We start from the raw sequence: 17,506 nt of genomic DNA on the forward strand, positions 1-17,506 counted from the left end.
GAATTTCTCTCCGTATCATTCTCTTTAGTTATTACCCACTATCACAATGTAGATATTCATGAAGTTATGATTGTTTGAGAAGTAAGGATTGGAATTCATGCATATATTAAACAGTCTGGACATACAATTCAAATCAGAAGACATCGGTATTTTGGTGTGCTTGCTTTGTAAAACTAAGCACCCACGCACCTTAAATCTAGATTAACTCAATGTGGTTGATAAACCGCAACTTAGGGCTAATTTCTCCATTCATGGCTTCTGATTCAGGTGAAAATATTTATAAGTCCTCTTATGAGCACGATGCAAGGGTCAAATCAATAGTGAGCTAATATTGAGAAAGTGAATTTTAACTTTCATTATTTAATTTTCTGTCTGTTATGTTTTCCTATGTCCATGTTTTCTGTTGTAGATTGCCAGCAAGCCATGAAATTTGAGTGCGTCAAGAAAATATCCAAATCATGCTTAAAAATATTATAATAAATACAAAAGCAAAATTTGGCTCATCAAATATTCAAATAACTACAAATATATCTTTTTGAGTCATAAAATTACTTTCATTGGGAATCGAATGTCATAAATTTCGTATAAATTACATAAAATTTTGAAATAAAATTTTCATTTGACAAAATAATAAAACCATGTTAACAGTTAAACAAATGAAAAAATGTTTTCTAAGATAAAAATATTTTCTTTCCAAAATTGATGTCATAAAATTTTGTTAAATACCATAAGTTGGGAAAAATATAAATGTGATACAAGCAATACAGTAAACCTTTATATGTTTTAGTATTAGAATTTATGATCATTTACATGAAAATAAACATATAAAATATGACAATTGCATGGAAAATTAGTATTTTATTTGTGCATTTGAATAATCGTACAACATCATTATTGAGAGTCTGGTAGCACTAAATCTATTTTGTCCGTAGTTTGTTGATTCCTCTTTAAAAGAAAACATATAGAGATTAGGGAATAAATAATATGTGCCAAATGTTAGCATAGATGCTCCTTACAAAACGTTTTGACACAATCCTTGTTGCTTTTGGAAGTTTGACGGTCTTAAGGACTCAAGCATACCTCTGGTCGAGTATTTTACTACATCCATTGCATTTTATCACTTCACTCATTGAAATGGTTGGCCTAAAACCACTCTCAAGCAATATCATTTTACCATGGGTACTTAAGCTCTCGGCTTATTACGCTTCCCTCAAAGGCACGAAAGCCTACTCTTTTCACTTATTTTTATTTTTACCTTTTGTAAAGTGGTGAAAAACAAAAGTATAAGGGTTTTATTCATAAAAACTTTCAAGTAAGGAGAAACATATAGCTCTTATATAATACATCCATGCTTGTGAGGAGGAGAAGAAATAGACAATACAGTCCTAGGGCTATGAAGCTGGTCAAACTCCAACTTTATTTTGTGTTTTTTATCTTCAATTATGACCTCAATAAAGTAAATGCTCTCTTCGATCAGGAAAAATCCCTAAAAAGGAACTCTTAAATTCGAAATGAGACAAATATACAATATTTTCAACTTTTAATCCAAATATCAGCGTAAAAAGGAATAAGTTATGAGGGATTAAGTGCAATGGGTTTCTATAAGTTAAACTATGAATTATATTCAAGTTTTTCTGTATAATTAAATTTATATGTGTACTGGTAACATGGTTCGATAATTTTTTTAAAACATAATAAATATCCCAATTCCCTGTTTTCACAGCAGTAATTGTGTCCTTAGTAACTCGTGCACATAAGGCTACATTTGCGCTCATAAAATGATTCGTTGATAAACTAATGAAAGAAAGAAAATGATGGTTAGTTCTGTTTATAGCCAGACGATGGGACGCGTAAGAGGGGTTGGTGAATTTGCCATTCTAATAATAAGTTCACTGTATGGTTTTATGTATACTTAAACACAGGTCGATATAAGACTAGATATAACACTGAACAGTGTGTATAACATTATTGAAACGGAAACTTTGTACGCATATGGAGAAAACCCCCTACGTGGAAGATCAAGTAGTCTTCTTCCCAAAAGTATCTCTCCTGATCAACACATATCTGATATCACAAATAACGGTGAGAAAACCTTGGTACAATTGAATGGGCAGAGTGTTAATTATATCTACAAGGCGGACGTTATTAGATACCAAGGGTTGATCGTAAGCCAAATTAATAAACATAAATCTTTTAACAGTATAATCCATACTGCAACCTGTTTAATCTTCCTGATGATCTTAAGCTAAATAAGTCTTAGTGATTCTCAATCACAATTCCAAATGATGTCGAATTGCGATTATCGACAACGCTTCATGAAACTATCAAGCGTCAACATCATCCGTTCAAGACTGGGAAATCGGAAGAAGCAAACGAAAAATATTTTTCACTTCATAAAGTCTTTATGAACAAAGAAATATAATATTTGTCTTTCCATGTATAATTTAAAATATTAAAAATAAAAAATTATTCTTTTAATCGATCAAAATATAACTATTAATCGCAATTTCAAATGATAGGTGGGTAGCGAAGAAAGTAATAGTACATGCAGAGAAGGAGAACTTGTACCTGGTTTATAACAAAAAAGAAACATTTTTACCAGGGCAACATGATATTAGTCGAATATATTTTGAGTGTGGTGCACAAGATAATTTTATCTATCTAATGATATCTGAAAAGGGCCAGGAAATTAGATTTTCTACGAGCCTACTATGAAATCTGTAAAGCTCCGTCAAATTGTAAATTGCGGCTGATAAGAACTTGACAACGAAGAAAAGACGTGCGGCTTTGTTTGTCATGATTTCAACAAATAAAACCATGACCGGCAGATTTCAAAGGACTGTTTTTTCTTTCAAAATTAGAAGTGCAGAGGCGACCTTATTAGTTTACTGTCAGAAATATAGTAAGTTTAAACGCACGGAATTTGCGCGCTGTCTTTCGCAAGGCAGGAACCTCCATGATATTTGGCTGTTTTTAATTATCGTTATTGTTTGCAAATGCTGTAGGCTATTCCTTGTAATTGCATACCAGTCAAATTACATTGAATATAAAATAAAGACTTCCGATCCGCCTTTTCGTTCTATTAAATATCAAGTCAAATCTCACAAAAGAATAGGTCTGATCGCAGGGCCTTCGGAAATTTTCCAAGATCAATTTTCTTGTATGACCACTCTGTTTACAAGAGTAGTCTGTTGGTAGAATCATATCAGGGGGAGAACTATGGTGATAAAATTTTAGAATGGAGTTCGTAACAGGTCTTTGATGGAGGGCAGGAGGTTGGCGATTCAATGGGTAGCTGGTTCCTGGTTGCAGTTCGGAAAGCACAAAACCTTCCCAAAATTAAAGAAGGTCGACCGTCCCATACTTGACGGTACCCTTTATTATCAAATTTCACGCTTCTGTCAACTGGCAGACCTTAACAATACTTGCCCTATCAGGATCTGACGTATCAACGTATTTGCGTAATGCCATGAGCGAATGGTGATGAAGAGAAATAAAACAAGTTGAGGAATCCATGCGGTATAATATCAAACCAACTAAAGCTAAATATAATGTATAAATTACTTCACCTACGACAACGCTCACCTATAAATGCCTTAAAACAAATAACAAAGCTCAACTAAAGCATGCATTGATATCACAACTATTAAGGTTAAACATAAGGAAAATAGATTATTCTCACTCTTGTTGAATTTATTCGCCGCAGTCTTTTTTTTTGCTCTATTTATAAGAAAGACCAAGCCTGAAATTCCCTTCCAACCAAAAATCTCTAGCCGATAATTGATAAGAAATAGGAGCTTATCCCGGCGCGTGAGCGTGAAATAATGGATTATAATACCGAGTTGCCTAGACGCCTGAGAAATTACCGAAATGTAGTTACTTCCCGTTTCCCCTCTTCAAGACTCTTTTTGTTATGTCCTCTGTCATAATGCTACAGCAAACGGAAAGGCTGTATTCTTCTCCTCGAATAATTTACAATGCATCGTCTTAAATCATTCCATTAAATAATCATTCAATTTACTTTGGCTAGCGGAAATTAAACTGCAGCCTGTAGCAGATAAGAGCACAATAGATTCAAGGGGAGAGCTCAATCTGCGGCCACGCGTCATGTGTTTAACCTAGAACTCGGCGTAGATGAGTCAGAAACATCGTCAAAAAGTTAATCTTTCGAAAACGTTCTTCTTTCCGACGCGTGGACAGAGAGAAGGTTTTGATGGGAATCGGAAAAGAGTCCCGCTGGGTGAGCAATGAGCATGTTCATGCATGAAACACAAACGATTAGTTCGGTCGCCGGTTATTCTCGTTGTTGACTCCAGTCAAATCTCTAATCACACGAAAGCGGTGGTCGTCGACTATAAACGCGTATTTGTGAGTAACCTCAGAGGGTAAGGAAGAAAAAAAGACGAACCAGGGCGCAGATGCGGCGACGTTGGAAAGCAGATCTTCCTTCTGTTCCCTTCCGTCTCCACTCTCTTATCCAAAACACAGTTTCTCTTCTCCCCTCTATAAAATCCTGCTCAGGGCCGTCCGTGATTATCAACGATAACCTACGGACGGATTAGCCTCTCTCCTTCTCTCCGTCTTCTCTTTCGTATCCTTCATCTTTGTCAACCCTTCTCACATTTAGACGATGTACGCGACTCTTCTCGTCCTAGCCTTTATGCTGCGGCTTGGTCGCGGCCTGTCGCAAGACAAAATGGATTACAACTTCACTGTCTATTCTGGTAGCACTTGGAGAAGATCCATTCAGAGCATGCCAACCAGGTTAATAAAGGTCGACGACTTTGGCGCCCGCGGCGACGGGTCGACGGATGACACCAAGGTAGTAGGTCCATTCATTCATAGTTTTATATTTCGTACATTTTGCCGGTATCCTCTCGTTCTAAGCAGTTCATTTGTCCACAGGCTTTTGTCGCCGCCTGGAACGCCGCTTGCGCTTCTTCCGCCCCAGTTAATATGCGCGTGCCACTGGGAAAGACTTACCGGCTAAAACCCATCGTCTTCTCCGGTCCCTGCAAGTCTTTTATCTCCGTGGCGGTGAGACGACTGTTCCTCCGTAAAACGAAATATTGTCACGACGGAAAAAAGTCGTATGATGATTTCTAGTGCGATGTTTTCATGGTTGAACTTTTGTGGCGGACAGATCGAGGGAACAATTCTCGCCTCCACTACAATGTCGGACTGGAACGGTGCAGACCGCCGGCTGTGGATGCTGTTCGACAAAGTGGCGGGTCTCAGCGTACAGGGCGGCGGAACCGTCGACGGAAACGGCCAGGTGTGGTGGAAGCTTTCCTGCAAAGTCGACTCCAAGCAGGTAGGAGCCATCCTTAGTCTATGTCGGTCGTCGAGCGGGACCCCCAGCTCACCACCTCAGTCATTGACCTATCGTTTTCTACGCATGTCCCCTCGACCTTCCCCAACGAACGTGTCTAATGCAGCCGTGCACGAGTGCTCCGACGGTACGTTAATAAATTCCGTATTAGATTATTCATTTCCTCAGGCTTACCGGCTCGCTCTTCAAACCTCTCAGGCTTTGACGTTCCGAGCTTGCGACCGCCTGAGCGTGAGCAACCTCAAGTTCAGGAACAGCCAGCAGATGCACGTCACATTCTCCAAGTGCGCCGGCGTCCGCATCTCCGGGCTTACCATCTCCGCCCCCGACGAGAGTCCGAACACCGATGGTATTCACATCTCCGGCAGCACCGACGTCAAGATCAGCAACTGCGTCATCAGGACAGGCGACGACTGCGTATCCATCGTCAGCGGCTCGCGCTTTGTCACGGCTACAAATATCGTCTGCGGTCCGGGCCACGGCATCAGGTGCGAATTGGTCGGCGTAGCTAGCATTTTCTTTCTACTAAACTGCACTTCGTTTTCATTGCCCTCACATTATTCTTCCTTTCCGGGCGGATAGCATTGGGAGCCTGGGCATGAACGGCGCGGAGCATACCGTGTCCGATGTCTTAGTCGACACGGCGCGCTTGGAGGTCGAGCAACGGGTGCGCATCAAGACGTGGCAGGTAACGAGGATACGGCGCCGGGCATCGTATTTTAGATTGTGAGGCCATATCCTCATCGCAGGCTCAGTCGTTTGCTTGGGTTTCAGGGTGGAAAGGGGTATGCCAAAAACATCATTTTCCGGAACATCGTGATGGATAACGTGAAGAACCCCATAATTATCGACCAGAACTATTGCGACTCCAAGAAACCCTGCGGCCAACAGGTGCGATACCTTAGTAGCGATTTCTTTATGTATCTCTCTCCTGTACTTATACTTGTCATCTCTTCATAGAACTCCGCCGTCGCCGTGAGTGGGGTGACCTACCAGAACATCAAAGGAACAAGCGCCACCCCAGTTGCCATTGACTTCGACTGCAGCCGCAGCGTCCCCTGTAAAGGGATTACGGTGCAAAACGTCAACATAGTCACGAAGAGCGGAGCGGCGGCCAAGAGCTTCTGCCGCAATGTCGAATTGACCAAATACGGAGCGGTCGTCCCGTCCACCTGCACGTCCTGAAGACGCCAGATTCAACGACAGGCGTCAAAGACCTCATTCTTTGAATTGTTGAAATGTATATGACGAAAATTCTTTAAATTCTTGAAATTCTTTCTCATGTGAATCAGGCTTCACCGAATGCATTGTATAGATTCATCGTGTATATTTCTTCTTACATATTCATTCATTCCATTGAAATAGGACCCATTAAGCTAGCTCCACTTCGTCCCGTATGTTTATCTTGCTTACTCGATAGAATCACATAAAAGTAATAACTTGATAATTAATAAATATTTGGCTGATAAATGAACATAATTGATGATGCGAAAGTGTGACATCGAGGGACTAAGGGAGTTGCAAGTTATCAATCATATATTTATGATAACATACTAATATGGGTAATAGAACACATTTATTTATGTAATATGCATCAATTTTGTATGATAACTTGCATGTTATCAAACAACCATTTAAATCAGAGAGAAATGAGCCTCAAATGTGCCATTTCCTCACATAAGGACAAGAAGGGAGAGGGTGTGCCTCGATTCCCATGCCCCACTCTCTTATTGGGGCTTTGACTAATCAACCCTCCTCCCCCGTATTCCCGCAGTGGGGGGCTGAGAAATTCCCAACAATATGACATAAATGGCGCAAGTGTTTATGGTCTAATGAAAAACCTGCATTCTAAGTACCGTTAATGTATACTTATAGGATATAAATTATTACTCATTTAAAGCTATAGTTATAACTGAAATAGATGTTAAGGAACTAGATGATAACCGAGGTTCATATAAAAGACTAATTTATCACTACTCGATATTTATTAACGTGGAATTCATTTATGTAGCAGATTCGTATATCTCTTGATTCAAGCTCAATTTCCCCATCTTCACGCTCTGTGCACACATGCAATTGTATTAAAAAATTGTCTGTATATCAGGTATCAAACCAGACTCTAGGGCTAATAATATCATTTAAGGCCTATGACTTATTCAATAATGTTTATAATTCCCTTATGAATACAAATTGAGTGAGGGTCAAATCCAAATGAGACAAGTATTAAAAACCTAGATTTTAAGTTAATTTAAATTATTTTTTGTGACTTCAATGTATTTTAGAATTATAAAATCAAATTGAAATAAAACCACTAAAAATTAATGCAGAAAAGTTTTAGGAAGATGAGAAAATATGTTTGCTATTTAAACTAACTGATCCAAATTTTATGGAATAATGTTTGAAATTCAAATGGAATTTCATGATAATAAATATGAATAAATAAAACTAAATACTTTAGCGTGGACTTTGGTAACGGGGTGATGATTGATGGCAGTGGGGGAATGTAATAGAGAGGATTAGTTCACAAAATATGAAGCTTACACTAACGTCATCAGTTACATGACCAACAGACGGAGTGGTACTTTTCTTCACAAGTCTTAATCACATCACTACTTCAATCCTCTACTTTCAAAAGCCAAGAGTGGACTGAATTGAGATTATGATTGGCCAAATCACTTTTGAAATCTTTGTTAAAAAAAATATGAGGGGTACCGTTTTTACAATAATCAAATAGGGTTTTATTTATAAATCCCAAATGATAAGTATAATATAATTGAAAGTAATGTAACTTGGGCTATTGAGTTAATTACTCCACTCCTCAATACTCCTTAAAGATCAGCATCTGGGGCTAAAATTTGTAATCCTGCAATAACAGGTCTTCCAATGATTACCATAAAAGTTGGGCTTATGATTAAGTGTCCGCGTAAAACAAATGAACCCATGATTGTTTTGACAATCCATGCTTGAAATACCAAATTAAATCATAATATTCTATACTAGCCTGAAAATAATAAAATAATTAATTTATTAAATGACTAATATTCTCTATCATCGTATTTTGTGCTGCCACTCTATATTTGTAATCATCAAATGCAAAGTTTTTTAAAATCAAAAATGTTTTTTATCTATTGCCTGGATGCTTTCTGACATTAACAAAGGTAAAAAAATTATGCACAAAATTTTCATAATTATGAGTTGCCGACAATGGCTGGCTACACCAATCATTTGCATCAACCAATGATTAATTAGTGCTAACCAGTAGTAATAATACAATGAATTAGATGGTTAAATCTTGTGGAATGAAGTACAAAAAAAAAAAAAGTAATATTTGAAAAAATTTAAAAAAATTTAAATCAAGAAACATCTTTTTTTGATACAAACAATTATTGTTAGAGAAATATATAAATTATTCCATGCTTAACTAAGTTATATATGTAATCATTCCAGTGACAATAAACATGTAAAATAGATGATATGTTTTAGGTAGACCTAGGAGAGGAACACAAGGTAGTAGTGACTTAAGTACATGAGAAGGACTAAAATTATTTATGATTTAGGGAGGAGAGGAGCTGAAGCTCCAGGGTTATACTGACTCCTTTTTCAGTCAGATCTAGACAATAGTAGTTCTACATCTGGATTCTTGTTTACACCGAATGCAGGCGCGATATCTTGGAAGAGTTACGAGCCGAGTACTACCGCACACTCGACAATAGAAGCTGAATACATAGCAGCACCCGAGGCCACTAGTGAAGTCGTTTGGTTGAAGAAATTCATCGCAGAACTTGGCGTTGTTCCTTCCATCTCAGAACCTATTCCGTTGTTGTGCGACAGCAATGGTGCAATATCACAAGCAAAAGAGCCACTGTCTCATCAGAAGTCAAAACACATTATAAGTCAATTTCACTTGATTAGGGAGATCATTTCACGAGGCGGTATTGTGATGGAAAGGGTTCCATCAATCGACAACATAATATACCCTCTAACTAAGCCACTAGCTGATGAAGTCTTTGAGCATCACTGTCAAACAATGGGATTGCCAAAAAAGGGTGTTTAACTTTAGTCCAAGTGGGAGATTGATGGATATTATATGGTCGTCAAGCCAATCACACTATCATGTTCATCTAAGTTCATTGAATAAATATTTACGTTCATTATTATTACGTGTGATGTTTATAATAAAGTTCATGAATACGTGCAATGATTTAGTGAATTATGATGAGATCATAATACATTGATCACTAGTTTTTAAACATGCATTGGAAATATTCCTATTTGATGGATAGTTGAGATGGACATCAAATTATCTGGCTAGAATAACACTAGCTGATCCTACTTATATGATAAGTATAGCCGATCATATGGTTATTATTGTGGCGACATTAAGGACAAATAGTGGGTGCTCTTTGGAGAAAGAGTTCACTAAAATGATCCGTACTTATCCCTGAATGGCATTATACCTAAACGTGAATCAGGTTGATTCATGTCATAGTTGTATAACTGATCCACAAACCTGAGACACCACATACATCTCGTAAATGGACAACTACATTTTGACTACGACATACGAGCCTCTAATCATGGGATTCAAACAAGTCATAGCTCGGATGTAGTTACAAGCTCACAAAGATGATTGTATGGTCAAGAGGGGATCATCTGCCCTCGGTATAAGAGGAGATCAACTCGAAGAAGATGATGCAGAAAAATCACTAGCCAGGGCAGTGAGAATATTGGCGAAGGCATTCGATAGTCTTGCATAGATGATGGATTAGACATATATGGCAATCGATGACTATAAAGGTTCCATGAGAGAGTTCAACACTGCTCAGAATCTTCTAATGCAGGAGGTGTAGCTTGGCATCCTACGGGCTGGAAACTTAACCTATCCATTTGGTTAAATCGATCCTTATTTAATTAATCTGTATGTTGCTATAGTGAATTAATATGGTTGGCCAATAAATGTTATTGGGCCACTAAAGTTATTAAGTAGAATGATAAATGGGCCTAGAGAGTCACACGCACAAGGTCATAAGAGCATTGGTGGATATATTTTACTTTTAGGGTTTTTGAGAAAAACCTTAAGTGAAATATAAAGAGGGAAAGGGGTCTCATATTAAGCACCCATGCAAGCCTGACTTGAGATCCCCTCCCTTTCTCAACCCTCTTCTCCACTCATCCAAGAAAGAGTGACTTCATGGTGAGGAGATCTTCAAGATTTTCAAGAAGAGTTAAAGAAGATGTGGAGATCCAAGCCCCGAGTGATCGCGTGGATACTTCTAGAGGCCAGACGCATGAACGGCTTCAGGGCGATCTCGGAGCGACAAAGTCAAGGGTGGAATGAGTTCCCCAAAAGGTACATGTAATGTAGATTTAAAGATCAATTATGAATCGATCAGCTCACTTTTGCATCCATTCAAACATGTTTCCCATGGATGAACCAAGGCACCGAACCCCACAAAACTTACCCAACACACTTCAAATATATATTTTTTAAGCTTGGGGTGACTAAACTCATCCTATTTCACTCATACTGATCCTGTTATCTACCATGTTTAATGCACTCACCTTGGTCCACTAAGCCTTCAATTGCAATTCTAACCTACAATTCATGTCCTCCTAAATTCACTAACGTGACCCTTTCTACCTATACAACTCTTATGGTGTACTATACAATTCAGTTTTTAGATAGGATTAGCCTACCATGGCTATGATAGTTAATAATAAATAATAAAATATTGAAATTTACACATTTTACTCTAAATGCTTTTGATTGTAATGATGAATGATGAAACGCTGAATTCCAATAAAAAATATTTTATTTTCAATCACAAGACACAACTTATTTTATAAGTTATCATAAAAGTTTTAGAAATTGATCAAGCAATTAAATTTTAATGGTCGGTAATAAATGTTTGTAGAATTGAATATCTTAACTTTACCTAATGTATAATTAAAAATAAATATAATGTTGAGCTTGTTTATGAAATTTTGAGTATAACTGTTGGTTGGTTACATAAATTAAAATACCTATTGAATAAAAAATAAAATACCACGATTTTTTATAAAATAATGGTAAATTTTCAAATAAATCCTCAATGTTCAGATCAGTTCATATCATTATACATTAAATAAACTTGCATCAGATTTTACGCGTTTGAAGTAAATATAGGAAAACCAAATATTATTTTTTGGTAGTGAGTGAAAGATCACCCATCAATATTTTTTTACAAATACTATCATTCAGGATAAAAATATTTTTGTGGTTTAAGCTATTGAGTGACCTGGAGTTAAGTTCAAAACTCACACAAAATCGTGATCAACAAGCTTTCAATTCATATAAAATTTGAAATCTAGAATATTGGGAAAAGGAATCTGGGGTATTTCCATCAAATGGATCAATAATTTTAATTTATTTATTTACAAAATTGGTGTCTCGGGAGTCAAAAGCCAACCTGATTTCATAGGAAAAAGTAATCTATCAAATTAGCACTTTAATTTCTGAAAATGTCTCTATGTAACAAGCCCATTATTTAAGCTCCAATTTCCATACTTGCCATCATACTCGTCACATTAGGGTGATGTAGATGATTTTGATGTAAACATGAAGCAGAGTCCATCATTGTGCAAAAAATAAAAAATCAATTGGAGTTAGTGCGTATGTTAAATAGTCTAGCAATCCATTCAGAATCAGAATGCCTGGATATGTTGTTGTCTCTTATGTATTAAACTGACCTTGCCCTTTCACTATGCTTTACATGCCTCACGCATTTGAAATACAGATTTACTTATTGTGGGATGAGTTACTTCAACCTGTGTTAATTTTATTATACCATTCCGTTACGAAATGTGTTGTTTCGTCTGCATATATAAGCCCTTGTGGCAGTCCTTTAATCAAGATCACTTGTAGGTTGAATTATATCAGGCAAAAAGGGCGAAAAAATGAGTTAAGATCTTTATATTCAGGTACTAATTCCTATCGTCTCCAAACATACCATTCTTCTAATGTCAACATAAACTTTGTTGTGGGCCTTCAAAAATGATCAAAACATTCTTGACCTTTCTAGTATTTCTTATGTTTTAATCTATCTCAATCTTATTTCTTCCACATTGACCTCTCTTTTAGAAAAACAATATTCAGATTGATGAAATCATCCTTTTATAAATTGAACCTTTACTTATTGCAATAATCATTATCAAGCTCTTAAGGTAAACATTAAATTTATTGCATTAGTCTCATTGAAAAAATGACTATTTTTACACCAAATATGACCTTACTTTACAACAGATATTTCTCAATTCTTTGGTGTTGCTTCTCTAGCATTATGGGAGAAATGTTTTAAAATTTTCAAATCTTCTTATGGAATGTCCATGTGTTTCATGGACTTGTCTAAAATTTTTTTGAGAAGGGTTCCTTCAGTATACTGCACCCTATGCATTTTTTCTTGGTATTCCAGCCCTCCATTAAACGCATTATTAAGCCGCAATGATCTGGGGCCGCAGGATGAGGGCACATCCTGGTCATCCTCGTTAATCATATTCAATGTCTCTCTGTGAATATTATTTTACTATTAAAATATGTTATTTTATTTTATAGATTTAGGCTTTTGTGAGTAAAAGTACTTTCAGAAACTTGATTCCACATCAATCCTTTGTCAGAAATATTGTTTATTTATGTTTAAAAGCTCTTTTTCTCTGTCCTTCAATGCCAAAGCAAAATCTCTCAGATTTAAAACTTCTTGACAAACTACTAACAAATTATAAGGAGAAAAAAGTATTATACTTTTCTAAAAACAAAAAGATTTCTTCTCTGTATTTTTCATAAAATATTTATTTCTGTCTCATCAAATTTGGTTAATCTCGAAGTGGATATTGTTAAGGAGTAAGCACCAAGTGCGCCAACTCGCCCAAATCAGAGGCCAGCTGAATAGGGACTAATCAAGATTAGTTAGTAATGAAATAAAGAAATATCATATACTCGTTAGAGAATTAGTGACTAGGATCTAATATAGGTTCAAAGATAGTTTAGGATTAAACATAGAGGATCAGGATTAAATTTTGAATGTTAGTATCGAGTCGTCGATAGAGGGAGCATGAGATCGACTCAACGGTTGAGATCAGTGCACCCATTTCCATTATAACAGGAAAGACTGTGTCACTGATCAACGGTTGTGATCGGTGCACCCACGCTAGTTATAACGGTTGATATTAACCGACCTATTCAAAATATATAACCGTTGTATCTGTTACAATGGTTATATAATTAGAACGTAAACTTTCTATTTTACGGTTATAATATTATACCATAAATATTAAACCCATGTAAGCTGAATAATTTGCGGAATACAATGATCTAACCTCCATCTCTCTTCTTGGTGTCTTCTTTTTTCCTCTCTTCAATTCTTCTACCTTCTCTCCAACCTCTGTCGAGAATTCTTGTCAGAGATTTGTGCGAATGAAGTTAACCATATAATGTAGGACTCTAATCATGATGGGTCTACCACTTCCTCGACAATTATACGATAAGCAATATATACACTTCATATTCTCTCTCTTCTCTCTGTCTCCTCCGCGTGTTTCATTCATCTATTATTAAGGAAAAAATAGAAAAGATGTGCTTCAGCAGACAGATGTCCTGTTTGTAAGAAAAAGCTTCAGAAAAAAATCACATGGAATGAATGAATATGTAAGAAGAAATATACACGATGAATCTATACAATGAATTCGGTGAAGCCTGATTCACATGAGAAAGAATTTCAAGAATTTAAAGAATTTTCGTCATATACATTTCAACAATTCAAAGAATGAGGTCTTTGACGCCTGTCGTTGAATCTGGCGTCTTCAGGACGTGCAGGTGGACGGGACGACCGCTCCGTATTTGGTCAATTCGACATTGCGGCAGAAGCTCTTGGCCGCCGCTCCGCTCTTCGTGACTATGTTGACGTTTTGCACCGTGATCCCTTTACAGGGGACGCTGCGGCTGCAGTCGAAGTCAATGGCAACTGGGGTGGCGCTTGTTCCTTTGATGTTCTGGTAGGTCACCCCACTCACGGCGACGGCGGAGTTCTATGAAGAGATGACAAGTATAAGTACAGGAGAGAGATACATAAAGAAATCGCTACTAAGGTATCGCACCTGTTGACCGCAGGGTTTCTTGGAGTCGCAATAGTTCTGGTCGATAATTATGGGGTTCTTCACGTTATCCATCACGATGTTCCGGAAAATGATGTTTTTGGCATACCCCTTTCCACCCTGAAACCCAAGCAAACGACTGAGCCTGCGATGAGGATATGGCCTCACAATCTAAAATACGATGCCCGGCGCCGTATCCTCGTTACCTGCCACGTCTTGATGCGCACTCCGTTGCTCGACCCCTCCAAGCGCGCCGTGTCGACTAAGACATCGGACACGGTATGCTCCGCGCCGTTCATGCCCAGGCTCCCAATGCTATCCGCCCGGAAAGGAAGAATAATGTGAGGGCAATGAAAACGAAGTGCAGTTTAGTAGAAAGAAAATGCTAGCTACGCCGACCAATTCGCACCTGATGCCGTGGCCCGGACCGCAGACGATATTTGTAGCCGTGACAAAGCGCGAGCCGCTGACGATGGATACGCAGTCGTCGCCTGTCCTGATGACGCAGTTGCTGATCTTGACGTCGGTGCTGCCGGAGATGTGAATACCATCGGTGTTCGGACTCTCGTCGGGGGCGGAGATGGTAAGCCCGGAGATGCGGACGCCGGCGCACTTGGAGAATGTGACGTGCATCTGCTGGCTGTTCCTGAACTTGAGGTTGCTCACGCTCAGGCGGTCGCAAGCTCGGAACGTCAAAGCCTGAGAGGTTTGAAGAGCGAGCCGGTAAGCCTGAGGAAATGAATAATCTAATACGGAATTTATTAACGTACCGTCGGAGCACTCGTGCACGGCTGCATTAGACACGTTCGTTGGGGAAGGTCGAGGGGACATGCGTAGAAAACGATAGGTCAATGACTGAGGTGGTGAGCTGGGGGTCCCGCTCGACGACCGACATAGACTAAGGATGGCTCCTACCTGCTTGGAGTCGACTTTGCAGGAAAGCTTCCACCACACCTGGCCGTTTCCGTCGACGGTTCCGCCGCCCTGTACGCTGAGACCCGCCACTTTGTCGAACAGCATCCACAGCCGGCGGTCTGCACCGTTCCAGTCCGACATTGTAGTGGAGGCGAGAATTGTTCCCTCGATCTGTCCGCCACAAAAGTTCAACCATGAAAACATCGCACTAGAAATCATCATACGACTTTTTTCCGTCGTGACAATATTTCGTTTTACGGAGGAACAGTCGTCTCACCGCCACGGAGATAAAAGACTTGCAGGGACCGGAGAAGACGATGGGTTTTAGCCGGTAAGTCTTTCCCAGTGGCACGCGCATATTAACTGGGGCGGAAGAAGCGCAAGCGGCGTTCCAGGCGGCGACAAAAGCCTGTGGACAAATGAACTGCTTAGAACGAGAGGATACCGGCAAAATGTACGAAATATAAAACTATGAATGAATGGACCTACTACCTTGGTGTCATCCGTCGACCCGTCGCCGCGGGCGCCAAAGTCGTCGACCTTTATCAACCTGGTTGGCATGCTCTGAATGGATCTTTTCCAAGTGCTACCAGAATAGCCAGTGAAGTTGTAATCCATTTTGTCTAGCGACAGGCCGCGACCAAGCCTCAGCATAAAGGCTAGGACGAGAAGAGTCGCGTACATCGTCTAAATGTGAGAAGGGTTGACAAAGATGAAGGATACGAAAGAGAAGACGGAGAGAAGGAGAGAGGCTAATCCGTCCGTAGGTTATCGTTGATAATCACGGACGGCCCTGAGCAGGATTTTATAGAGGGGAGAAGAGAAACTGTGTTTTGGATAAGAGAGTGGAGACGGAAGGGAACAGAAGGAAGATCTGCTTTCCAACGTCGCCGCATCTGCGCCCTGGTTCGTCTTTTTTTCTTCCTTACCCTCTGAGGTTACTCACAAATACGCGTTTATAGTCGACGACCACCGCTTTCGTGTGATTAGAGATTTGACTGGAGTCAACAACGAGAATAACCGGCGACCGAACTAATCGTTTGTGTTTCATTCATGAACATGCTCATTGCTCACCCAGCGGGACTCTTTTCCGATTCCCATCAAAACCTTCTCTCTGTCCACGCGTCGGAAAGAAGAACGTTTTCGAAAGGTTAACTTTTTGACGATGTTTCTGACTCATCTCCGCCGAGTTCTAGGGTAAGCACATGACGCTTGGCAGCGCCTTTCCTGGCTCGGGACAGTTTCTCTTGGGTTACGTCATCTTCCGGAGTTCTCCGGATTAGCTGCGCTACGGATGATCCGATGTAGCTCGCCGCTGAAATCTACTTTGCTCTTCTCCGCCACGGCGGCAGTTTCTTCGCTGCTAGCAAAAGTAAAGTTCGATTTTGATTTAATGCATTAGTTTAGAAGATGCATAGTAATATTTTAGCGTTCCAGAATATCAAAAGAAAGGATACCGCCTCTTAATTCGTTCTATCATGATAACAGACGACAGAAGAAAAAACTGATCGAAGAGGGAAAGGATAAACAAAATACATTTCGTTCAATTCTCTGGTGTTTGGAAAACTAGGGTTTATAATCCATTATCCCACACGCTCGCGAAGAGATGAGCTCCTGTTTCTCATCACCGACTGGTTAGAGATTTTTGGTTGGAAGGGAATTTCAGGCATGGTTTTCTTACTGTGCCTAAGAAAAATAACTAATGCGCTTGGAATCGTTACCTTATCCTTATGCGCTTGGAAGGGAACAAACTTTTTTTTATTTTAGGTTCTTGCAGATCAGTTGTATTGTATCCTTGTTTTAATGAATATTCAATGATCTTATCTGAACGTTTCGGTGAATTTAGAAATGACGCTTATGATTACACAAGTAATTTAGATTTTGATTTTATTTGAATTTTTCCTGTGGACCTAATATTAAATCAATTACGTAAAATATAAGCTTGAATTACAGCACATGGCTTTAGCCTTTAGGTAAATGCAGCGATACACGGGTCTCGAGAACTCCCTTATTTTCAGGCTTCATTATTGACGGAGTTATGAAATTTAAAATATTAGGTATATTTCTCACTCCCTAAACTAAACGATGGTTTTCCTTCTTCATTAAGGAAATATTGATGCTCCATGATATGCA

At 38.9% G+C, this 17,506-nt stretch overlaps 2 protein-coding genes across 2 annotated transcripts; one reads left to right on the forward strand and one right to left on the reverse strand.

Moving 5' to 3' along the window:
* Positions 1–4,254: 4,254 nt before the first annotated feature.
* LOC144716408 (polygalacturonase-like) lies at positions 4,255–6,701 on the forward strand. Its single transcript, XM_078591516.1, has 8 exons — positions 4,255–4,822; positions 4,906–5,037; positions 5,144–5,314; positions 5,439–5,459; positions 5,531–5,820; positions 5,915–5,999; positions 6,056–6,223; positions 6,293–6,701. The coding sequence occupies exons 1-8, from the start codon at positions 4,631–4,633 to the stop codon at positions 6,515–6,517; spliced, it is 1,284 nt and encodes a 427-aa protein (XP_078447642.1). The 5' UTR covers positions 4,255–4,630; the 3' UTR covers positions 6,518–6,701.
* A 7,306-nt stretch (positions 6,702–14,007) lies between these two features.
* On the reverse strand, positions 14,008–16,900 carry LOC144700027 (polygalacturonase-like). The gene is made up of 8 exons (XM_078571396.1): positions 15,866–16,900; positions 15,651–15,782; positions 15,374–15,544; positions 15,229–15,249; positions 14,868–15,157; positions 14,665–14,773; positions 14,462–14,578; positions 14,008–14,392 (listed from the first exon to the last, which is right to left on the reverse strand). Exons 1-8 carry the CDS (start codon positions 16,055–16,057, stop codon positions 14,168–14,170), a joined length of 1,257 nt encoding a protein of 418 aa, XP_078427522.1. The 5' UTR covers positions 16,058–16,900; the 3' UTR covers positions 14,008–14,167.
* Positions 16,901–17,506: the final 606 nt, after the last annotated feature.

Source organism: Wolffia australiana, chromosome 2 (assembly GCF_029677425.1).
Source record: "Wolffia australiana isolate 7733 chromosome 2, ASM2967742v1".
NCBI classification, from domain to species: domain Eukaryota; kingdom Viridiplantae; phylum Streptophyta; class Magnoliopsida; order Alismatales; family Araceae; genus Wolffia; species Wolffia australiana.

Excerpts from the sequence above, each read along its gene's own strand:
- LOC144716408 (XM_078591516.1), top strand. The coding sequence starts at position 4,631 with ATGTACGCGACTCTTCTCGTCCTAGCCTTTATGCTGCGGCTTGGTCGC. Across the intron at positions 4,823-4,905 it reads GGTCGACGGATGACACCAAG|GCTTTTGTCGCCGCCTGGAA; the intron begins GTAGTAGGTCCA and ends ATTTGTCCACAG. Across the intron at positions 5,460-5,530 it reads CGTGCACGAGTGCTCCGACG|GCTTTGACGTTCCGAGCTTG; the intron begins GTACGTTAATAA and ends CAAACCTCTCAG.
- LOC144700027 (XM_078571396.1), bottom strand. The coding sequence starts at position 16,057 with ATGTACGCGACTCTTCTCGTCCTAGCCTTTATGCTGAGGCTTGGTCGC. Across the intron at positions 15,158-15,228 it reads CGTGCACGAGTGCTCCGACG|GCTTTGACGTTCCGAGCTTG; the intron begins GTACGTTAATAA and ends CAAACCTCTCAG. Across the intron at positions 14,393-14,461 it reads AGAAACCCTGCGGTCAACAG|AACTCCGCCGTCGCCGTGAG; the intron begins GTGCGATACCTT and ends ATCTCTTCATAG.